The sequence below is a fragment of the Martes martes genome, assembly GCF_963455335.1.
Source record: "Martes martes genome assembly, chromosome: X".
In the NCBI taxonomy this organism is placed as follows: Eukaryota; Metazoa; Chordata; class Mammalia; order Carnivora; family Mustelidae; genus Martes; species Martes martes.
This window is the reverse complement of record NC_137897.1, coordinates 55,901,897-55,925,713: the sequence shown is the minus strand read 5'-3', so window position 1 is coordinate 55,925,713 and position 23,817 is coordinate 55,901,897. Positions and strand designations below refer to the sequence as shown.

At 56.0% G+C, this 23,817-nt stretch overlaps 1 protein-coding gene across 10 annotated transcripts; it reads right to left on the bottom strand.

Moving 5' to 3' along the window:
* Positions 1-680: 680 nt before the first annotated feature.
* Positions 681-22,573, bottom strand: MED12 (mediator complex subunit 12). 10 transcript variants are annotated; one of them, XM_080831244.1, is made up of 46 exons: positions 22,358-22,573; positions 21,691-21,795; positions 21,293-21,484; positions 20,997-21,156; positions 20,302-20,483; positions 20,014-20,124; positions 19,636-19,890; positions 19,139-19,285; positions 18,665-18,764; positions 18,404-18,540; positions 18,053-18,184; positions 17,566-17,692; positions 16,900-17,129; positions 16,451-16,531; positions 16,147-16,317; positions 15,798-15,942; positions 15,581-15,631; positions 15,140-15,258; positions 14,806-14,949; positions 14,162-14,325; positions 13,808-13,939; positions 13,157-13,384; positions 12,837-12,981; positions 12,533-12,653; positions 12,074-12,175; positions 11,848-11,973; positions 11,420-11,595; positions 11,060-11,239; positions 9,639-9,710; positions 9,051-9,184; positions 8,727-8,888; positions 8,144-8,255; positions 7,889-7,978; positions 7,278-7,387; positions 6,965-7,100; positions 6,538-6,699; positions 5,135-5,509; positions 4,720-4,870; positions 4,364-4,566; positions 4,118-4,195; positions 3,957-4,011; positions 3,794-3,881; positions 1,952-2,183; positions 1,521-1,670; positions 1,233-1,314; positions 681-960 (listed from the first exon to the last, which is right to left on the bottom strand). In XM_080831244.1, the coding sequence occupies exons 1-46, from the start codon at positions 22,454-22,456 to the stop codon at positions 917-919; spliced, it is 6,498 nt and encodes a 2,165-aa protein (XP_080687370.1). In that variant the 5' UTR covers positions 22,457-22,573; the 3' UTR covers positions 681-916. The 10 variants fall into 10 exon arrangements, with proteins under 10 accessions (XP_080687370.1, XP_080687371.1, XP_080687363.1 ...); XM_080831245.1 differs by having other exon boundaries at positions 4,373-4,566; XM_080831237.1 differs by having other exon boundaries at positions 1,521-1,667; positions 4,373-4,566.
* Positions 22,574-23,817: the final 1,244 nt, after the last annotated feature.

Sequence of the window (23,817 nt, the reverse complement as noted above, 5' to 3'; positions counted from 1 at the left end):
GTCATGTGAAAACAAACAGTTCCAGCAACAGGGCGGAGAGAGAAGAAAGGGGTCCTCCCTCTTACTGAGTGTCTCTTCCCCCTAGAACCATTCTGGCTTTCCACCACCACCAGTTCGATGGGGACACTTGCCAATGGCAGGCCTGTTTTTCATCCCAAAAATGTGACTCTCAGGGAAAGTTCTCTAAGATGCTGCTTGGTGCATGACATGGAGCACGTGAGGTGGCAAAAAAGGTAGGCAGTGTCTGTCACAACCTCCATCCTGAAGCCTGTTCAAAACCCAGTGAGCGTGTGGGATGGGTGGCAGAAAAATCAGGTTCTACAGATTTTTTTTCTCCTCAAATCCTCGGGCCTCATGGCCCCTCCCCAACCCCAGCGGTCTAGCCCTCATGGAGAGAAGCTACAAAGAAGAACCTGCAATGTCTAGCCAAAAAAGTAAGCTGCCCTTAAGAAACTCATGGCCCAAACCTATACAAGATGTTGCCAGGTTGGAGAAGAGAGGAGAGTAGCAATCCAACTGTAACTCAGAAATTGAGGGGATGGAAGGCAAACAGGGGGTTGAATCAGAACGGGATGGGACGGGGATGGGACCTGGGACAAAAGGCTCTGACTGGTTGGTTGCTCCAGCCCCCCCAACTCTCCCCAGAGCCCACCCTTGCCAGCCATGCAGAAGTCACACACTTCCTTTGCAAAGAAGCTCTGTGTATTAGGTGCAACAGCTCTGGGGTCTCTATATAAATAATATACAAAACCCAACAGCTCAATGCCTCACATTAACAAAAATACTAAAAACTTATTAAAAATGGAGCCTGAGGGAAGAGCCCCAACCACTACTGGTGCTAGCCTGAAAAGGAGACCAGGAATTAAGATGAAGGGGTGGGGCCACATCCAGGGCACAAGCCGTTCTTCCAGGTGGCTCAGTAGCGTCCAAATATGTTGGTACTGGGCTGTGGCTGGGTATCTGCGGAAAACCAGAGATGATCCAGGCTGGGAGACCAAGCAGGGAGGTAGGTATGCAGGGGGAAGGCTATTCAGGTACCAAGGGAAGGGATGGGAAGGCCAGGCTTCCCCTCCAAGACCTGGGCCTGAGGCAATCACCGGAACTCCTCCCCGCCCCCACTTCCCACCCCACTATGCAGGCCCTGGGGCTCTCCCCCCACGGGGGGGGTGGGTGGGGGGTGGGGGGGTGGGGGGTGGGGGGGGTGGGGAGGGTGAGGAGGAAGGCAGGCTTACTGGAGAGCTGTTGTTGGAGCTGCCGGACCAAAGCTGCTGTCTGTTGCTGTTGCTGTGTCTGCTGAAGCCCCTGGCGCTGGAACTGAGGCAGAAACCAGAAGTGGAAGACTGACCTTGAACTTTCTGCCTCGTTCTCCATCCTCATCTCCTGACCCTGTTTTCAGGGGCCGTGCCTTGCCTCCCACCTTGACCCCCTGCCCCCCAAAAAAACTGCCCAACCCAGTTCACTGGCTGTGTGCCCAACCTGGGCAACCGTCCCTGAGCCAGGCTCTGTGCTCCAGCGGCTACCTGGGGCTGGGACTGGGGCTGGGGTTGGGGAGGAGCCGCCTGCTGCTGCTGCTGCTGCTGGTGTGCCTGCTGCTGCTGCTGCTGTTGCTGCTGCTGCTGCTGTTGCTGCTGCTGCTGCTGCTGCTGCTGCTGCTGCTGTTGCTGCTGCTGCTGCGATCAAGAGTGCTGGGCCTCAGAAGGCAGGGGACCCCCTCCACCACCCGCCCCCCCACCCCCGTCCCACTGGCACGGACTCCCCAGGGCACTCCCACAGGCCCCTCGGAAGCCAGAAGGGGGAAGAGGAAGACAGGAACTTTTAGGGCCCCTACTGAGTACCAGGGGATGCTCCCCAGTGCCGGTGCCACCTCACCCCATCACCTGCATCAGACCCCCAAAGAATGACCACCCCGCCCCTCCCAGGTCCCCAGACCCCAGAAGGCCTAGGGCTTCACCCGCAGGATCTGCTGCTGCTGCTGCTGCCGGATGTGGTACTGTTGTTGCTGCTGCTGCTGTTGCTGCTGCTGTTGCTGCTGCTGCTGCTGCTGCTGCTGCTGCTGTTGCTGCTGCTGCTGCTGCTGCTCGGGCAGGATGGACGCCGATCGCACGCCGGCCTGGACACCCTGCGCGCCCAGCGGAGTCATGGTACCTATCATGGGGGCCTGCTGCAGGGTCTGGTGGGAAAACCTGCCAAGACCAGTGGGCCGAAGGTCAAGGCCCGGTCCCCAGGATGGAGGTGTGGGGTGGGAGGTAGGAAAGTGGGGGGGGGCCTGGGGGGAGGGGGAGGAGAAGTCCCCATCCCTGACCTGAAGGAAACCTTGACAAGTCGCTTCACTCACTCCTCCTGGCGCTAACCAGAAGGGCCTGTCTAGGTTCTGACAGATAGCTATGTTGAGGAATAAGGGGTAAAGGCATCACCCCATTTCAAGGGCTCATCACCTTCACGGCAAGACATCTCCTGATTCTGTTTTCACCGCTTTTCTCTTACAAGAACGAAAATCAGTCTTAGTACAGAACAGGTGTTCTAGAGTGCACCCACTGAGCTGCTTTCTGCTATTGGTGGTGGTGGTCCCCGGGGAACATTTCAGAATCGGAAAGACCACGGAGTTCTTCCGCTCTCACACCTTCTCACGTACGGCACAGCAACAGGCCACCTCCCGGCCGGACCCTCCCTCTCAAGTCTTCCGTCTCCTTCCCCACGTGTCCTATCCCTGCATCCCATATTCATCTGTCAACACATCGACTCACAACACGGCCTTTCTGATCAAAAGAGCCCTTTGTGGGACTCTGTCTCAACTCTGCACAGAGTGCTCGAAGCCCTGTATCACCCGCCCGTCCCCGCCTGTCTCCTGCTACTGCCCCGGTGCGAATTTTACACGCTACCCATGCTCTTCTTCCCATCCCCTGCCCCTGTGGCCCCAAGTCACCCTCCTCACTCTGGTCCTGTCTTCGTTCACACTCTGTCATCTACCTGGACTCCCTTTTCTCATCCTCCACACCACCAATCTAAATTACAGCTATCCTTCAAAGGCCAACTCAAATCTCACCTCCTTCGTGAAACTTCCTCTAAAGACTCAGGCCCACAATGACATCATCCCATACCTTTTCTGAATTCCCATTTATTTCACAGCACACCACTGCCTACCTGATCATACCTCTCTCCTCACCGTGACCCTTAAATGCTCTTCTGTGTGAGTATCCTCTCCCCGACTGGACGAAAAATTCTCTGTGGTGAGGGGCTCTGTATTTTCTAAAACCTTTTCTCACCCTACCCTGTCCTAGCGGAGTGCTGGCCACACAGTGGGCGGCTACTGATGCTTCTAAGGAGAGGGCTTTCCTCTGCTCCACTCCCTGGTGTCCTAGAGCCCAAGCTGCAGAGCCTCAAGACGTGGCTCCCGAGTCCTAAAAGGCCCGACTAGCATTCAGCATGGTAGGACGGCTCAGTGGCTGGTCCGTTCCAGCGTGGAACTGCTCTGCTGCCGGCGGGATGACTCCTTACCACACAGTACATCTAAGAGCCCCAGACCTTTCCTTATCATAGTGGGAGGAGTGACCTTCCCCTCTCAGGGCCTCCAAGAAATGTCAGGCAAGGGGACGGAAGCCTACCAGTCACCGGGGTCCCTTCTGGCTCCAGCATTTTGGGGCCAGCTAAGCATTCGTCACATCTCTGAAAGTTCTGACTAGTCCCATCACCTCCTGGCACGGGCTTCCCCCACCCACCAGATGCGTCCTTGCAGCCCGGTGTGTCTTCACAGCCCCCCCGACCCCCTCCCACACGCAGATGCCTTGGGTAGTACCTTTGAGTGGAGGTCAGCCCATGTCCGTAGGTTGGGGCCTGCTGGTGCACATAGCCACTGGGCCGCTGTTGCAGGTGGCGAGTGGGATCTACAAGAGTAGGATTGGTAGAAGGGTGGGTGCTCTGATAAGGCTGGCTGGAGTAGCTGGGGGGCACCATGGTACCTGCGGGGCCTGCGTGTTGCTGCAATCCCACATGAGAAACATAAGGAGTATAGCCCTGAAGAGAAGGAAGAGGAGAGAGGGGGTCAGGGCCAAGGCTGCGCAGGGTGGCTGGCCTCAAGCCCCTTCCACCCCACCCCCTTCTCACCCTCTCATGCCCTCACCTGGGAGGTCTGCAAACCGTAGGAAGAGCTGGGAGTCATCTGATGGACAGATGACTGTCCCAACATCCCCTGACTCTGCTAGAGGGGAAAAAGGAGACAAACTCAAGCTCAGGAAAACACTTCCTGCTGTCTTGGTTCTCATAGCTCCCGCTCTACCAAGTCCTTGCGAAAATCCCAAGCATCTCCTCAGTCTCATGACCCCCCGAAGTCCCTCTCCCTGACGGCCCTCCCTACTGCCCCTCTCACTATCTTTGCCTGGAGCTGTTGGCGAAGGCGCTGTCCTTGGGGCACCGCGGGCTGCTGCTGTCGGTACACAGAGGTCTTGTACGAGGGTTCAAGTCCCATGACTCCCGTCATGGTTGTGGGCAGCACTCCAGGGTAAGGTGGTCGGGTGGGCAGCTTCTGCATCGGTAACCGCACAGGGCGGTACGGGTCCACGCGAGGGCCGCCTGGAAAGGGGAGAGGGCTGACCTCTCCAGGCTCCCCATTCCCCGAGTTCCCGCTCAGTGTCCCGGTCATGGGCACATCCTCAGGGATGGGACATTGTCCCTTAGGCAGGAGGGATGCTCAGGTAACTCCCCTTCCTAGGGGCCGGCTCTCACCTGCAGGGAGTGGCTGGTTTTGGGTGTACAGGCCTATGGAGCCCTGCCTGTAGCTCAGATGCGATATGGAACCAGGGTTAGTGTGGTGCAAGAGGTCTGGGGGCACCGTCACACCGTAGGGGCCACTCCTTCCCGGGCCCATTCCATAGTCCTGCGTGAAGAGCAGAGGAGGAAGGTGAGTGGACCGTAACTTGGGTAGGGGGGGCGGGGGAGAGGTGGGGCAAGGTGGGGGACCAGGGGTGCAGAGGAGCTAGACCTATGTGACTCATTTTTGTCATTCTAATGGCACCTCTTCCCCACCTCCCCCTCACTCCCCCCAAAAACCAGAAGCTGCACAGAATCATGGGGTGGGGGGCAGAGAGAGAGAGGCTGTGGGAGCATAATGGGGTGAGGGTGTGGGGGGGGCAGCGCTAACCTCAGTCTTGGCGGGTGGCTGGCTGCGTTTCTTGCCCTTGGTGGATTTCTTCTTGCGTTCCTCAGTACTGGGTGGAGCGGCCCCAGGTTTGTCAGTTTTGGGGGGCTCTGGAGCCTTCTTCTCAGGCTCTAGCAGGGTGGGAGCAGGGGGCTCCTCATCTTCCGGGGGTAGCGGGAGCGGCTCCAGGTAATAGGCGCGGGGCCGGGGCCGCAGGTGGGTGTGATACAGCAGCAAGCGCTGCTGCTCCTCTCCTCGGGCCACGCGCCGGTCCACCCGGACTGTTCCAAACCAGCCCCAGGACAGTGGTGCGGACGGCTTCAAGCCCTCAAAAAGATCCCAGGGAGAGATCTTTTGTTTGGTAGAAACCTGTAGACCCTGCTCCAGAAAACGACACACAGTGAGCTGCTGAAATTTGGAAAACAGGAGACAGACCTTGAGGGCTTGTAAGAGAGGGGGAAGGATCTGTTGGCAATCAAATGGAAAAAAAAAAAAAACCAAAAACCAAAAACAAACCCAGGCCCGGGTCAGTTCCTGGGAGACGGTGAGAGGGATGGACACGAACACACATGCACAACGACACATGTACACGCTCAGAGCAGACAGAGTTCAGAGGGGAGAGGGTGATGGGCAGGGACACACAGATGCTGACATTCAAAGGAAGACACAGCAACAGGAAGGCAGGAAGAGACTGAAAGGCAAAAACAGAGAAAGAGACAGAAACAGGAAGAAAGACAAAAGAGGAGCACAGAGAGACACAGAGAAGGGCCAAGGGAGAGAGTCAGGCAGAGACAGACAGAGAGAGAAAGACTCAGAAAGACAGACAAACGGGCCAGGAAAAGGAGTGAAGACAGCATACGTATGACTGGGCTGGACTCTAGATTTTAGACTCTGCCTCATCTTTTCCCTCCCCCTCTCGGCTCTCCACAGCCATCCAGGTTACTCAACAAACACTGCAGCTGACAGAGACGAGGGGCAGGGAAAGTTGTGCAGAGATGAGGGTGCTGGCGCGGGTGAATGCAGGGTAATAGAGATCCAGCAGCTGGCCAGACAGATGGGTGGGGTGCTGGCCAGGGTGGAGGAGGACAGGGTGCTGAGAAATGGGTGGTCTGTTCAAAGGTGGGTGCGGATGAGGGGAGGCGGGTAGAGGTGAAGAGACAGATGAATGAGGATGAGATTCTCAAGATGGGGTGCAGAAATGTTAAAAAAAAAAAAAAGTTCAGCGATAAGCTCCACACCCCAGAGACGGCTATTGCCAGCAGAGCCCCATGGACTCCCCCGCCTGGTAAGCCAGTCATAGCAACAAGGTTCATGCGGGGAGAGCTCTTGCCCAGAGGAGGGAAAAGCTGGGTGTGGGGGGATCGGTGCTGCAACAGGAAAGGGGATGGGAGGAAAAGGGGACGTGCCTCCTTCTTGAATATGGAATCGAAGCCTGCAATCTTGTTGCCCTTGGTGTCGATGAGGGAGCCCTGCGGCTCACAGGTGATGACATCTCGGGTCGGCTTGGGCAGTGGCAGCAGCTGGAGAACTTTTTCCAGACTGTCTGACTGGCGCTCCCCCAGCTCTTTCTGCAGGCACAGGAAGACAGGCAAGGGTTCAAGGACACAGCAAAGGAGTGATGGGAAATCTCAGGGGACAGCAGAGAACCAGGCACGACGACGACACTTGGTAAACCCTCGCTGTACAGATAACAAGAAGTGGATGGGGAGGTGGAGGGGAGGTGGCTCTGGCCGGAATGAAGTTGGACAGCGTGCGCAAGGTCAGGGGAGAGGGAGCCGAGGGGCCAGTCCCCATCCCCCGCCCCCAGAGCCGTGCCCTCGCTTCCTCTCTCACCCGTAGCTTCTTCACCAGGTTCATGTAGGCACGTTTATTCTCCTCCATGCTGCCCTGAGAGATGCTAGACATGTCCGCGGCCAGGGTCCCATTGATGAGCACACTCAGCATATCCAGCACGGTGGTGAAGAGCTCGCTGTGATGAGAAGACCGGGAGAGAACCGGAGAGGAAAGAGGCTAGGCCAGACAGTGGCTCCGGGGTGGGAGCCAAGTAGGGAGAGCCGCGCCAGCCGCAGGGCGTCCTGCACCTGGCGTGGGGGAAGGGACTACCTCCCAGGCGCAAGACTGAGGGCAGAGGGTGGGGGTACTTTACTTGTTGGACTGCATGTCCACGGTGCCGCTGATGATGATCTCCAAGAGGAGCATGGCCCACTCGGTGGTCTGCTGGGTGCTGCGCTGCACCGTGTCAAACATGCCCCCCACCTGCCAGGGCCACAAGGAGCCTGTCAGATGGCTCAGGGGCCAAGGCTGGCATTTCGGGAAAGCTCACAGCAGAACCCAGCCTGGCCACCACTTCACCCAGCTCCCACCACGTGCCGGTCAGCCCCGGGATCTGCTACGTGAGTCCAGGCCAATAACTACATTCTTGGCCCCTCTGGGCCTCGGGTTCCTGACTTAGGAACCCATGGGAGCTGGACTAAGGGATGTCTAGGATTCTACTCAACATTCCACGGTAGGTTTCCAGGGTCCCAGCCAGAATCTAGGGTACTGAGGCAGGGTCTCTGCAAGGATCCAGACCCTCAACCACTTTAGGTCCCACGTCTTGAGGAGGACCAGGTCAGTACTCAAAGACCCAGTGGAAATTGGGCCCTCCATCTCAGCACCCTCCACCCCCACCCCCAGCAAGCGCTGGAGTGGGGAGGCATCTCTGTGGAGCAGTTCTAGTCCCACCCACATCCTTCTTCTCCCCGGACCTCCCCTCACCAGGTTGAGCCGCAGCTTGAGAGCCTCGTGCATGAGCTGCTTTGGTTTGCAATCATCTAAGTACTGGTTGTCCCGCCAATTATTCACAATCTGAGACAGAAACAAGCATAACGACCAGCTCGCGGCATCTTCTCATTTCCATCCCCAAACACTCAAGGCGTTGACCGTTAAGTACTGGAGGTTCTGGGGACATGGTGGCCTCGGGGGCACCCATTTCTGCCCTCCGGCCCAGCTCAGTGGCCCAGGGGCCTGTACCTGGTGCACCTGGCTGTAGAGGGAGGTGAGAAGGCCCTCACGCTGCTCATCCTGCCCTTTCAGACACGTCAGCACCAGAGATAAGAATGGCTGCTGGCTCAACAGGGACATGCTAGAGAAAGGAGGAAGAGGAAAAGTACAAGGACAGGACCATGAGATGTGAATTAGGCAGCTGCCCATCTCATCATTCCAAGCCCCCGACTCTACTCTCTCAAGATCTAGCCTCTTGGGGTGCCTGGGGGGGGCACAGTCAGGTTAAGCGTCTGCCTTCAGCTGAGGTCATGATTCCGGGGTCCTGGGATCAAGCCCCACATGGAGCTCCCTGCTCAGCGGGGAGCCTGCTTTTCCCTCTCCTCCCCCACCTTGTGCTCTCTCTCGCTATCTCTGTCTCTCTCTCTCTCAAATAAATAAAATTAACCAAAAAAGATCTAGCCTCTTGCTCAACCGTGCCCACTCTTACCCTCCAATTTTCCACTTTCCTGTGATTTCTCATCCCCACCCGTGTCCCAACTTTTCTTCTTCCCTGGCCCTGTGTCCTCTCCTTTCTACCCCTCAATCCTGGTCCCCTCCACAGCCACTTTACCTCTTCTGCTTTTGTCGGTCACGTTCTTTACGGGAAGAAGAACCCAGGTGCTGACCCTTCTCCAGTTCCTCCCCAGCCGCCTTTAACACATGCCCCTGGACTGAGGTGGGCAGTTTAGCAATGAGGGGGGCCACCAGCCACACACCAGAGCGCTCTAGAGAGCTGGAGGACAGACAGAGCACACAGTGTCCCAAAGGAGCCAGGCCAGGGTGGAAGCACCCCTCCTCCCCTCACCTGACGGATAGACCTAGAACCTCTGTGAGACTGAAATCATTTACGCTAGCAGAACAACTCATAAGGGTTCTGAACACATTTCTCCCCAACCTGAGCACTGGCTTGGTCTTGCTGCTGCTGGGCATGTTGCTGGCAGTACTTCCCGAAGAAGACCCCGTCTCTGCTGACTGCTGGAAAACCTCGATTGTGGCCTTGGCGATGTTCTCTAGGAGGGAGTTCATCTCCTGGGGCAGGGGGATGAAAGGCACATGGGGTACTAACTAAGTAACTGGGGGTGAAGGAAAACATGGTAGGAGATGTAGGAAATGAGGGCGGAGAAAGGTATCTGGAGGGTAATGAGAGGGGGGAGAGACAACTCTGCCGGGAGCTGTGCCCTCCAGCACCTCCCCATTTCTCCAATTCCTCACTATCTTCTCCTTGAACACCTCCTCACCGTCATAACCATAGAAACAGCCTCTGCCACCACCGCCGCCAACCTTCCCCCACGGCGCAGAGCCCCAGCTCTCCTAGCCCACCTCCCTATTCCTCAGCCCCACGCGTCTGCCATCTTCCCATCCTCACTTCTCTCTCAGCCCAAGAACCCGAGGGCAGGAGTGGGTTCTTCTGTGGTGACCCACCCTTGTGAGGCGTGTGGAGCTGGAAGTGGGCACAGGAAAGAGAGGGCCGGGCACCACTCACATTGTTAGGGGTCTGCTTGATCATGAGCTGCAGCTCCAAAGATGACTGGCGCATGGTCCACTGGTCCAAGTTCTGTGACAGAGACACCGCTCCCAAGCTCATCATCAACATGTCCCCCGGCCCCAGCCACTCACCACCCCAAGACCAGTTCCTGACCTCTTACAACCTTGAAACACATAAGCCTACAGGTCTGAAAGGAACCTCCGTGTCCCTCTCCTTAGGAAAGCCTCCACCGACATGACCCAAAAGGGCTGAAAATCCACCCTATTTTAAAAGCGGTTCAGGGGACGCCTGGGTGGCTCAGTTGGTTAAGCGGCTGCCTTCCGCTCAGGTCATGATCCCAGCGTCCTGGGATTGAGTCCCACATCAGGCTCTTTGCTCGGTAGGGAGCCTGCTTCGCCCTCTGCCTCTGCCTGCCACTCTGTCTGCCTGTGCTCATTCTCTCTTGCCGTCGCGCGCGCGCGCGCGCGCTCTCTCTCTCTCTCTCTCTGACAAATAAATAAATAAATAAAATCTTATTTAAAAAAATAAATAAAAGCAGTTCAGGAAAACTTCACCTTTCCCTGGTCTCCTGTTCCATAGCCTCACATTCCTTTGCAGAGGTGAGTTCTCCCTAACACTTACCCTAGATCCTTGATGTTAAAGTCGAAGCCTGCTTCTCCTGTTTTAAACCAGCTGCTCAAAGTCCTTTCCAAACCTGAAGGCGACTACTGCGAGTTAATCTCTCTGTGACACTATCTCCTCCGGACCGAGAAGACCTCGTTCCTGTAGCTCTTCCAGATGGCTCTCTTTCTCCACCCTCCCTCCAGTTACCCTAATGTCTGAAGCAGCGTGGCCAAGTGGGGATGGAGTGCGGGATGTGGGGGGGGGGGGGGCGTAGCACAGGCCCACCTGGGTTCACATGCTGACTCTAAGCTTACTAGCTGTGTGACCTAGGCTCTTCAAGCCTGGGAGTCCTCGTTGGTTAAACACAGACACCCGTACCTCCTTTACGGGGTTGGACAGACTAAACAGGCGGACAAACACAGAGTGCTGTGCACAACACTCAGCACAAAGCGGACGCTCTATAACTGGGAGCTATTGGGTACTCCCGCCATTGGGGACTGAGCAGGGAGCAAATGCCCAACAAGCAAGGCCCAGAACTAGGCTTCCCAGATGTTGGGCCTTGAGCTGCTGAGCTGCAGTTCCATTCCCGACAGCCGCACCCTCAGCCACTGGCTGACTCTAGGGTCTAGACCGTGTTGGCATGACTTCTAAACCCATGTCTGAGCAGTTTCCCTCACCACCTTTCGCCCGCATCCTTGTCCGTCTTCCTCCTTGACCATCCTCCTCTCCTTCTCTCAGGGTTCCTATGGTTTCACCCCGGGCCTTGGGGCCCCACGGTCCCTGGTTCCTCCAAGACCCCCATCACCTTGGCCTACCTGAAGAATGCGCTTAATGCGCTGCCGCTGGGGGTTCTCCCCGTCCTCATTGTCTAGCAGGCGGTACGGGTAGCAGATGAGCTGCATGAGGCGCTGGGCCTGGGCACTGCTCAGCACAGGGTCTTGCAGGTCGTTGCTGTCCTCACACAGCGATTTAAGGCAACGCTCTCCTACCCATTCCTGAGGAAGCTGGTCATCAGGGCACTGGGGCAACCGGTGAGCAGGGTGAGGGATGAGGGGGACGGGCTGGGGGTTGACGAAGGCCATGATGTGTAGGGAGAAGGTGGCGTGATCACGGCTGAAAACAGGACTATGCTCTAGAAAGGCACCGAGGAGGCCTGGGGGGAAGGTGAGACTGACCTGTTGGCAGATGCTGCGCAGCACGTACTTGGCATAGACGTCCAGACTGGCTGTCTCCACAGAGATGTTGCGGCCACCCTGCCTCCGACCGCCACTGCCACCTCCTCCCTCCTCCTCTGGAAGCTCTTCTGTCCCTCCTGTCACAGTGAAGCCCGAACCCTTCAGTTCCGCATCCCCTGTGGTTCACGGGTGGCAGATAGGGAAGGGCAGAGTGAGATCTGAACATAGTGGAGAGACCCAGCCCGGACCCACAGAGGCAGCAACTCCCCAAATCCGGCCCTAGGGAACAGAAATACACTTCCCTCCCGCCTCTCCTCCCCAGAGGTCCAAGAGACCACCTTCAGGAGGGAGAAAGACTGTCCTCTGTAGCTCGGCTGGTACTCCACCCCACACACACTTCTGGCACCGCTCCCTTCCTATCCCCATACCAAGTACAAACACAGCCTTGAGAACAGCAAACACAGCTCCATCCACTATGCGGTTCTGGGAGGCAGCCAGCAGGTGGCGGTCACAGGAGGAACGGATTCCTACTGTAGGCTTGTCTGGGGAGGGAGCTGAAGTCAGGGGAAGCAAAAGTAGAAACGGGGGGGGGGGGGCGGTGGCAGTGGTAGCCACATTTTCTACTGCTGGCTGGCCCAGATCAGGGTCACTTACTTCCGTCCGACTGGCAAGGATTGAGTTGTGGCGTCTTGAAAAGGTGGAGGAGGATGCGGCAGGTAAGCCGGGCCCCAGGCTCAGAGTCCTGTTCACTGCAAGCTTAAAAAAAAAAAAATATCGGACAGGGCGAAGGGACATGGTGTTGGCAAAGGGCTGCAAGGGAAGGCAAAGTCAGGCAAAAGGAGATATGACAAGATAATGCCCGAGGAGAGGTGGGGCAACCAACTGTCTTACAGTGTGAGGGAAGTCCCTCGGAGGGTCAAAACACGGAAAGATCGAAAGATCAGGGCCACCAACGGCAGGTTAGAATGAGGCCGCTCCCAGACCAAGGCACACCACCGGACCGGCTTCTGGTGGTACTGGGGAGCCTCACACCGAACAGTGAGTGTGTGGCCATCGGGTGTCTAGTCAAACTTAGGGTCCAGAAATTCTAGGGGTTACGGATTGGCAGTTCACCGGCATTAAGGAGCGAAGGGATGGCAGCACAGCGAATCAGATCCTCAAGGAGCAGACACTGCCGAGCGATGAGGATGGCAACAAAAGTAGCCAGGGAGTCATGAAAAGACAGGTCACTGACCTGGAGGAAAAAGCAGCCAAGATATCCCACCTCAGTGTGCAGAGAGGCTGCCAACTCAAAGCGTTTGGCCTCCGCTCTATGGGCCTCTGTCCCTCTGCAACCTCGACGACCGGGACCAACCCCCTCCCCACCAAGCCCTAGGAACCGTCCCATGCCCCAGCAGAACCTCGGCCCAAGTCTCACATCTACGTTGCAAAGAAGGTCGTTGAAACCACAAGTGCCATTGTTAGAGGAGCAGCACAAGGCCTTCAGGACCCCTAGCCATTCGGCACTCAGTGACTTGCAATAGCCTGTCAGCTCCGCACACAGGATTGCGATGTCATTCACCCTGGGGAGAAGTACAAACGCCCTCAGGAAAAACCTTGTTCCACAAAACCTCAGACTCATTAACTTTCCATCTCCACCCCAGCAGTAACCAAGGTTGCCATACCTCCCGGGCATCTCATCCCTCCCAAACTCAGGCAGGAGCGTGGTGCCCTTTCCCCACTCAGTACGCCCCATACCTATCGGGATCATGGTGCCCCACACAGACGTGCATAAGGGCATTGCAGACAAAGCTGTAGCGGTTAGCAGGGTTCTCACTAAGACTCTTGCCTAGCCCCGTGTAGGTGAAGGTGTGAGCTGCGGGGTTCTCCAGAGTGTCAATCATGAACTCAGGCGCCCAGCGCATGTTGGATTCTGAGGGCTCCACATTGCAGTAGATGGTGTTTTTCACCTTGGAGCAGAAGTCGCTGCAGGGGTGGGAGAAGGGACACGGCAGTGTCAGGGATGATCTGGCAAGGCAGAGGGATGGTTGGGAAGTGGGAGAGGAGGGGAAAAAAGGGAGGCACCAGGGACCCTGAGACAAGCAAAAGGGAGATGGGACCAAGCCGAGTGGGCGGGACAGGGACCCAGTGAGAACAAGGCACGGGAGGCCTCTGGAGGCTGGGAGGAGGAGTGTGGGCCCCTTGGAGATGGGCTGGAGGCCAGGCTGATAAGGAAGAGAATGAGGCAGGCCTACTCTCCAGAACCAAGAGCACATGAAGGACAGAGTTCCCAGATGGCCAGGCAGAGACAGCGGGGTCCTAGGCCGTGCCCTGCTCCTGAGTTGAGTAGTAATGGGAAGGAGATGGACCAAGGTCCCACTCTCTACCCTCACCTCCCACCTCTCTTACCTGAAGAGCTCCCCAAATTTGCTCTTTAAATGGCTACAGGAGGTGTACAGATCATAGAGATAAGCAAGGATACAGCGTTCTGCCGAGGAGCCATCTGACCGGTTCATCCCATGCTTCACTACGCCACACAGCCTGTCATGAGGGTGCAAGGCTGAGACGGTCCGTAAGCCATGTGCACGGCCAAAGCATGAAGGACCCCGGACACAGGCTCATGGCTCTTGGTACTAGTCTCCCCTGCCTGCCCAAATGGCAGGGGCTTGGCCATGGCAAGAGCCCCGTGTCCTTCAGGGGCCCACTTCCACTGGCACTTGCCAGAGCCCCGAGCTACCCAGTTATTCCGTGGCCCCCACTTACCCCTCGAAGACCTGGGCCATCTGGTCCTGGTTGAGGATGAGGCAGGCGTGGTAGTGCCGCAGGACGGCCACAATGCACAGGCACAGGCTGGTAGTGTAGCTGCCCACCAGATCTGAGGACTTGAGGAGCAGCTCGGCCTCGACTACGCTCAGTTCGTTCAGAAGCTGACAGAGCAAGTGTGTGTGTGTTGGGGGGCGGTGAGAGGTAAGAAGAGGCCCCTGTGTTCCATATAACCTCCCTTCCCTTGAGGCAACTGCCCAGACAGGCCTGAGCCCCTTCCCGCTGCAGCCTCCTCAGTCTAGAAGGGCCCTGTTGCCATACGCCACTGTCCTTTATTCTATTAACGCCACAAGCCACATTGACAATCTAACCCGTCTCTAGGATACAATTTTATGAACTCCACCGCAGGAGGACAGTCCGTACCCAATGCTCTCATCTATCTCTTGGGCCTCCCTGTGGAGCACGTGAGCCGCTAGTCTGGGCCTTCTTAGCTCATGTTCCACCTGACCCTCCAGCCCCCACTGGGCTGGCTTTCCTGCCCATCCCATGTAGCCCAGGACACAGGCTTGAGGCCCGACTCTTGACCTCGGGACCCCATACAGCACAAACACCTTCTTCCACCCTCATCTCCCCAACTTCCCCACCTGAATGGCAAAGTCGATGAGGCCACTGATGCTGAGTGAATATTCCATGAGGTCGAAGATGAACTGCACATGCTGCACCAGAGGCAAATGGTATGACATGCCAAGGGCAAAGCTTGTGATCTGTTCCAGAACATTCCGGGAGACCTAATAAGGGCAGTGGGAGTGAGACGGGAGTGGAGAGACGCAGAAAGAACCAGGGAAGCAAGAAAAGGAAGATGGCAGACGGGGATGAGACCAGGAGGCTTAGCCTGCCTAGGGGGGAGAGAAGAAGGAGGAAAGGAAAACAGGGCAGGCTGGCAGAATGTTGGGAAAAGGGAAGGACCTAGGCCCACACCTGAGCCGTGACCTGGTGCTGGTCATAATGTGAAAGGTGCTGGAACTTAGCAAAGATATCTTCAGCAGTGGGGAAGGCTTCAGGCCGGTTGCGTCGTCGCTTCTGCCCATCCTCCCCACCTGAGGGGACAGTGGAAAGGGAGCAGTCAGATGGGGAAGAGAACTAGTTGACTGGGGGTCGGGAGGGGGGTATGGAGAGAAGGCTATGGGTGGGGGGGGGACCAGGGAAGGAAGGCAGGGAGGAAGGGTGGGAGGGAGAAGGGGAGAAGGAAAGGGAGGGTTGAGGAGGGGGGGTGGGGGAGGAATGAAGGGAAGGGGTCAGTGAAGCAAAGGTTTGGAGGACCACAGACTACGTGGACCTCAGAGGAATACATACAGGGAGGTGCTAGGTCGGGGGAGGGGAGGGGGAAGGGCGGGCAGTATGGGGCTTACTGTGAGGTACCTAAGAATGTCAGGTCTCCAGGATTCAGAGGCACAATAGGAGCAAGCTGGTCTGCAGAGGGGGGGAATGAGGGGGGAAGTTTCAAAAGGACTAGAGCTCTCAGGAGACTCCAAGAGACAGGACATGGGGACATGACTGGGGGTTCCCTGTGCTGGGGAAGGGGACACTGACTAGGGCACTCCTAGGGGGAGATCTGTTTCAGGAGCCTCAAACCCACCAGTTTCCGCTGTCCCCTTGCGGTTCAGAACCTTCAGGATATCCTTGGTAATTTTCTTGATGGCATGGCGGGCATCATCTCGCTGCTTTCCCACCCCAAACAGTACGACCAACCGCTGATTGCACTCATGGCTGCATGATTCCTCCTGCATGCCAGCAGCACCATCAGACGCTGGCATGGGTCTCGCTCCCTCCTCCTCTCAAAAGCATGCTCCATGACCCTCAGCATCCCAGTGCTCAGGCCCTTCCCAGCATACCACACCCACAAGCACAGCTCCAACCCCACAGCACAGTCCTTGGACAGAAACCTGGGCTCAAAACCGAGGTCTCGAGGAGCTAGGGGACAGTACCTGGGGGATGGGAAAGTGTGTGGCATACTGCACGTGCCGCGGCTGATCATAAAGAACCCCAAGGGTCCCTTCTATCTTCTCCTTGGGAGGGGGCTTCACTTCCTTCTCAACATCTGGTTTCTCAGGGGATGGACTGCCCTTCCCCTCACAGGGCATGGTAGGGGAGAACAACTAAAAAAAGGCGAAAGGGCAGAACATTTAGAGGGTGAAAAAGGAGTCAGGGGCATAAAGAAATTCCCCAGAAAGGCATAACGGGAGGACCTCGGGAGCTGGATTCTTTCTTCCACACTGGGATCAAACTTACTGAGAAATCAGGCTTCTCCATGTCCTCGAAGAGCACGCTGGAACTAGGGTCAATGTCCATAGACTCCGAGAGCCCTGGGTCCTAAGGGCACAGAATATAAGCCAAGTCGCTTTAGCCCCAGGGAGCTGCTCCCCACCACCTAGAAAGGTGGACAGCGAAGTCAGAGGGAGGAGACCGTGTTGGGAAAAGCACTGGATCTGGAGTCTAGCTTTGACCAGTCACATACCCATCTCGCGCCTCATTCCCTTCAGCTTCAAGGAGGGGGATCAGAGCCCCTCATCCCATTGTGAGGAGCATATGCCAACAAGGGATGTGAGAGGGCTGGGCCAGCCCCGAAGCGCCAAGCCCATACCATCCCCTCATCGGGGAAGGGATACCTGGAGACTCTGAGAGCCAGGAGTCTGGGAATGTCTGAAGGAGGTAGCAAGGGCAAGACGAGGCCTGCTCACCTCAAGCTTGCTACTGCTGCTGCCCTCAGCCTCCTTGCGCTCCGAGTCATCAGCAGGGTCGTCAAAGGGAGATGGGGGCCGGGGGCCAGGGGCTCCAAAGGCCAGGTCCCCTCGGGAGATGAGGGTGCAAGTGTACATGTTGTGGGAGAAAACGTCATGTCGGATCAGTTCACAGAACAACAGGACCAGGTTAAAGAACTCCACTCGCTCACTCTCACTTCGGGGGTCCGCTGCATGGAGGGAATGAGAAAAGAGGGTTTAAGAGAGCACGGGACATGGGCAGCAAGGGAGAGAAGCACACCTGAGGCACAGTGCTCCTAGAGTACCTGAGGTGGGCAAGACGAGGAACGACCCCCCAACCCCAAACCCGAGGGACAGAGTACAGTCAGTTCACCCCCCTCCTGCCCCACACCCCATCTCGGAAAGGAAGAGAGCATCCTTGCTGCTATTTATGTGTGAGAACGCTTCTGGCGTGGATTCTTCTCCTTATTCCTTTATTCTGTTCAACCGTAAGATGATCAGAGGCTGGAATTATACCCCAAACTCAGTCTGCATAGAGCCCAAGACAGAAATAGACACCAGAAAGCCCTTCACTACGCTTCCCAGGGACAGTGGCGAGTAACCGAGTCTCGGCGGAGAGAGGCAGAGGGTGGCAGGGGTCCATACTCAGCATGGGAGCCTGGGTATCCAGAAACTGCAGGAGGACATCCTGGAAAATGGGAGCACTAGGAGCAGAAAGGGAGCCAGAGGCAATGGAACCCTTCTCATCTGCGGCTTCTGATTCTCCACAGCGCTAAAAGACGAGAGAAGAAACCCCAGCATCGGTCTGGGCCGGCTTCTTCACCTCTCCATGCATGATGCTTCAACTGCCGCCTGCTTCGCCTCCACCGCCAAGCCCTTTGCTTCCATCCCCACTTTGACCTCCATTTTCTTTACCGCCTCCCAACTGAAGCCCTGCCTGCCTCCCTAACTCCAACACCGATATACTCCTTCCTACTGTTGCCTTAGGTCCTCAACTTTCCCTTTAGGGTCTGTACCCCTTCTGTATTCTCACAACTTGAACTTGGGGTCTGCTACTCAGCTCCATCCTTCTCCAACCCCAGCCACCACTGCCCCATTGGCCAACCACATTCTCTTATCTCTGCCCCCTGACCTCGGCCTCAATCTCAGCCTGTCTCTTCTCCAGCAGCTTGGCCACCACCATAGCGCGATGCCGACCGGAACGCTTGCAGCTCACCGCCCATTCACACAGTAGTGACACCACAGCGTCATCATCCGAGGAGATCTGGAGACCCAAGGAAGAACGGGGGTGAGCAGGATAGGGTTGGGGATAAAGTACCATGCTCTGCTTTCTTCAAGACTGGGCCCCATCTTAAAACAGCCCAGGCCCAGGAAGATCGTCTCTTCACACATCCCCAGTGTCCATGCCTCGCCATGCCTTCCCCTCAGGTGTACTGTTGCTCTTGCCACATTTTTGGCTTCTTCTGTTCCCCTTCTTGCTTACCTCGTGCCCGTCCTTGCTAGGGCCCAATCCAAAGATCCGGTTACAAAGGGAGTCGAGAGAGTTGCTGAAGTCAGAGCGCTCAAAACTGTGGCTGTCCAACACTTCCAAAGTATGGAGCACCCGTCCAATGGTGAAGCCTTGGGAGGAAAAGCGGGAAAGGGGACTTAACAGGAAGCCCAGTGCGTTCTGATTCGCAGATCACTAGGTCCTTACCATCCCTTCTTCGAACATCCTTCTTACTCTCTGTCCTCTGGCACCCACCTGCAGTAGCTTCCTGGCACTTATCAAAAGACCAGCGAACCTCAACTGCCTGTCCTCGCTCCTTGATCTGCTGCTCAATCTCGCGCAACTTTGCACGGACCTGCGGTACGGGAAAAGGGGGAGTGCTTTAATTAAGGATAACCAAGGTGTACAGAAGGCCAGGGCTTAGGCACAAAGGACTGTACCAGACCCCAAAACACTATTTCCTTTTTTTCTTTTTTGACAGAGAGAGGGAGAGGGAGAGAGTGTGAGCCTGCAGGAGAGGCAGAGGGAGAGGGAGAAGCAGGCTCCTTGCTGAGCAGAAGCTCAGGCATGGGGCTTGATCCAGGAATCCTGGGGTCACGACCTGAGCCTAAGGCAGACATGTAACTGACTGAGCCACCCAGGCGCCCCTCTAAGTCACTATTTCTGAAAAAGCAGTCCAGCTTCCCATCTCAATCCAGGCGCACCAGGCTGGCTCCTCGTGGGACTTACCTGCTGAGTAAAGGCACTGTTGCCCTCTGGCATGGGCAGGTTGGAGGGGGCAATAGGCAGGTGGTCGAGTGGTGAGCCAGTCTTAATGCGGCTATCGGTCAGTGAGTAGTGCCAAACCAGGGCGCTGGGACAGCACAGGAGGATGGTCTGCCACACAGGAACAGCTGGGTCAGGCTCTGTTTCCATGGCTCCCTCTCTAGAACCCCACTGTAAGACCCTACCCTGAGCTTTCTGGTCCAACGTCATTCTGAGTCCCTGGCGTAGCACCACTCTGTCTCTGAGCTCTGAGCCTCTCCCCTCATCCCCTCCTTTTGCTCTGGGCCTACTCGAGTCCTGGAAAGGAACTAATGCCCCAGGAGCGAGAAGCAACAATCTCCAAGCAAGTACTCAGTGCCTGCTCCCACCTCCCACTGAGAATCACTCCCATTCTCCAGGACGGGCATCCAAGCCTTCTCTGGATGCTTCTTAATGCTTCCCTGGGCCTAGCCAGTACCCACCTGAAGGATACAGCTGAGGCCAAAAACCAGGGGCCGGTGCTGAGGGCACATCAGCAGGTCACTAAAGGGTGTAGAGGTTGTGCTGCTGGTTGGGGGCTGAGGAGCCGGGGTGGTGGGCAGTGTGCTTGTCGACTGAGCGGACATAACGTGAGATGAGTGACTGCTCACGCCATCCAGTTGCAAAGCCAGTCTCCGGGTACAGAAGTAGGCAAGGCGGCGGGAGAGGTATGCAGACTGAACAAATTCCCCCGAGTACTGTGAAGACATGCCCATCAAGACCCTCAGTTCTCCCCACTGGACATGACATCCACGTCTTCTTTCTCCTCTGATCCTCCCTAGACCCCCCACCCTCCACCCCCCACAAACCCCAGGCCTTACTCGCAGCAGCAGGGGCAGCAGCAGTTTAAGCAACTCGTCCTCTCCAGGGCGGATTTTCTCGAAACACTCAAGGACCCAGGTCAGGAACTCATGTCTGTCCAGCATTCCATCCTATGGGTCCAAGGAGGTGGGAAGAGTATTAGTTTCCTTGGGGACTATTAGCAATAAGGTAAATCAAAGGAAGAGAAACACAGCTGGGGCAAGCTGGCAGGTGGATTCTGTCCTGTACTGGCGGAATGTGAGACCAGGCACCACCTGGGCGTCACATCCCATGGCCCTTCTTCCTACCTGAAACATGAACATGGCCAGCTTTTCGTTGTAGTCCCACTGCCGGATTGCCACCTCTACGTCATGCGGCAAGGGCCCTATGGTGGAACCACAGCCCCCGCTGCCTGCGGGCCCTGGCCGGTAGTATTCAGCCATCTTTTGCAGCTGCTCCCATAAGTATTTGGTGATGATCTGAGTCCATTCTAGGGGAAAGATGGGGAAAGGGCTATTTTACACCATTCCTCGGCTTAGAACATCTTCTGTCCCCACCCCACGCCTACACCCCCCATCACCATCCTTCTAAATCCTATTCATCCTCTCAGGCTCTGGTCCAATGCCACCTGCCCATGGCCTTCCCAGGTGTCCCCAAATAATTCTGTCCACTCAAGTCTTGCACCATCTTTTCTGAGACACACACACACACACACGTGCGCGCGCGCATACACATACTTTCTCTAATTACGTGATTCATACATATGCCTTAGCATCCCTACTGGATTATAAGCATCCTAAGGGCGGGAATAAGAGACCAGTCACCTTGACAGCCCCGTACATGCACACAGTAGATACTCAAGACACGCAATGTTTGCCAACAGAGTGAATGCAAGATTTAAGCAGAAGCAAGGAACACAGACAAGGAAGGAGAATAAGTCCAAGGGTCTCTGTATCACTCCTTGATGCAAGTGCTGGGACCCCTGGTATCAGGAGTTACTCACCCATGAAGGGGTCAATGACATGTCTCTTCTTCACCTTGGTCTCACTGATTGCTGCATAGTAGGCACAGGTCATCTTAATGAGCCAGGCGGCCCGCATCACAGGCACTGTGTATTTGGCTAAGTACCCAAACACTTCTTCCTTTTTACTGAAAATGGGGACCTGTACAGACATCACAAATAGTGAGACTTCTACCACTGCCATGAGCTGGCACCCATGTAGCTTCATCCAGGGATAGCAGAGTACTTCATACCCATGTTCCCCACCTTGGCCTGGAGACCAGGAAGCAGCACCTCACCTTTTTGGCGAGTTGTGTGAGTGGCTTGGTGCCAGCCAGGTCAGTGAACCAGGTGTTAATGGCACTCTGGGATCGTGCAGTCACCAGCCAGAAGTTGTCCTTCTGGTTCACTTGGGGCTTCCTGCGACCGGTGTCAGGAAGGGTGTTACAACGTAACTTCTCCGCGATAATGCTGCTGAAGTTGGAACTGATCTGAGGGAAGAGAACTACACCTCAGGATGGGAAGAAGAGGCAGAGATGTGGTCATGCCTCTGAAGGGCTAATACCAGTGTGGCAGCACTGGGTTATGAAGGAAAACTCAAGCCATTCACGTCATCCCTTTAGGTCTTCCCAACCCAGCGCCTTTGCTCACTCTTAGTCTTCCAGCCTTTTCCTTCAGCCTGGCAGGGTTGTCTCACCTTGGCAGGATTGAAGTTGACGTTCTTGGCACTGCCATGTTCATCCCCAGAGACAGCAGGCTGGTTATTGAAACCTTGTTTTACATTCAAGGCCGTCAGTTCATCCTGAGGCAGGAAAACGACATTTTAGCCCCCCCCCCCATCCCGGGGTGGTGGTGGTGGGAGAGGAGGGCAGAAGAGAAGGGAACAACGCGGGGGGGGGGGCGGTAAGGGGGAGAGATAGGAGGAGGATTCTGAGTAGAACAGATTGTTATTTAAAGCTAGGCCCTTATATTCATTTAGACCCCACCCTCACCCCCACAGTCACTAAGATTTCCAGCCACCCAGAGCTCATTCAACATCACTCTTCCTTGCAAGCTCACAAGCAGCCGCAGCTCACCAAGCTGCCTCAAGACAACTTTCTGAGGTGTGTGTCTGCGTGTGTGTGTATGTATGTGTGAAGAGGGGCGCCTCCAGCGTGGCCCCTACATCATTCCCTATTCACACCCGGGAAGCCCCCTCCCCCCCAGGTCCCACTCTCCCACACCAGCCCACTTTATTCTTACCCCTTTTGGGACTTTGGCTCCTACCAAACCGCCCCGCCCCCCCCTCACCAAACCATCAATGCTTCCTTGTCTGCGGATCGCTTGCCTCAGGCCCCTTGAGAGCCCCGATTTTTTGAACGCACCTCCTTCTGTTTGGGATCTTGAGGGTACACATCAGGAGGGCCCAGCCGCGGCCGCTTCAGGGGCCGGTGTTCGTAGCTCAAGATCCCGAAGGCCGCCATCTTGCCCAGCCCGTAGCGCCAGAGGCGCCAGCCGGGGCCGGCTGAGGGGGGAGGGGGACAGGGAACCGACAAGGGGGGTGGCGGTTGCGAGGACGGCAGCCGAGAGACAACAGGGGGCACGTTAGAAACTCTCGATCGTTGCCGGAAACTACCGAGGGGAACCGAGGGACGCCGGGAACCGTCGGACAATACCGACCGCAGCGGGGGCGGGGCCGAGCCCGGCGTGGGGCGGAGCTCCGCGGCCGCCGAGCGTTAGGGCCCGCGCGGCTTCTGAAGATCGGTTTCGCTTGCCAAGTGCCTGCGAAACGTCCTCGAGCGGTCCGGTGTGGCCAGGGGATGGGTGCGGGGTGCGACCCCGCGAGCCGGGAGGTAGCCGCGGCGCCGAGGGCTAAGCTGAAACTGGGTCCCCAGTAGCTGGCTCGGTTCTTGGGCTGGAATCGGAGCTCAAGGGTATTTGCCTCGGTTAGGTACTCTGCCTTTTACCCTAAACTGCTTCTTCCTTTCTGAGTTTCTGCATCTGAAAAATGGGTCACCTCCTTCAAAGGGCTATTGTGAAGTTTAGAAACGGTCTGCATAAGAAAGCACCCATTAAACCCCTGAAAGGCCAGGCCTAATCCCTCAAGGTCTTTACGGTCTGGCGCGAAGGTTCGTAACCTTTTTTCCATTCACAGCCCCTTTAAGATGCTGATAGGCGTTATGGGCCTTCCCGGGAAAGTTACAGAGGCAAACAAAATGTTACATACTTTCCAGGGAAATTCTTAGAGCCCCTAAAGGTCAACAGTGTATCCCCTAAGTGTCCATGAACTCCCGCTTGGAAAGCGGCACCTAAGTGTCAGATGCTTTCCAGACATCACCTCCTTTAACCTGCAAACAGCCCCATGAGTTAGAGATTATAATCATCTCCATTTTGTGGATGAGGAAGCTTATTTTCAAAGAGTGGAAGTTCACTTGCCCCATGTCATTCAGGTACTGAGAAACAGAGCTGAGGCTAAGATTTTTTTTTTCTGGACTCAAGGGCCAGTACACTTTGTGTGATGCCATTGCTCTTCAGAGAAATTTCTCTAATTTCTCTTTAGAGAAAAGACGGAGTGCTGTAATAAAAGTTAACAGATAATGATAAATTAAAAACTAATCAAATTAGCAAATGGCAAAAATAACACTGACAAAATGCTATTGAATCACAGTGGGAAGACAGATTAATTCTGATTGGGGACAGGAAAACATATTGGAGAAGGTAACATTTGAGCCAACCCTAAGAAACTGTAACCCACAGAACATTAGGGCTGGTTAGAACATAAGCACAGTGCCTGGCACATATTTAAAACTCAGTAAATGTTTGCCAAATAAACAATTTTTACAAA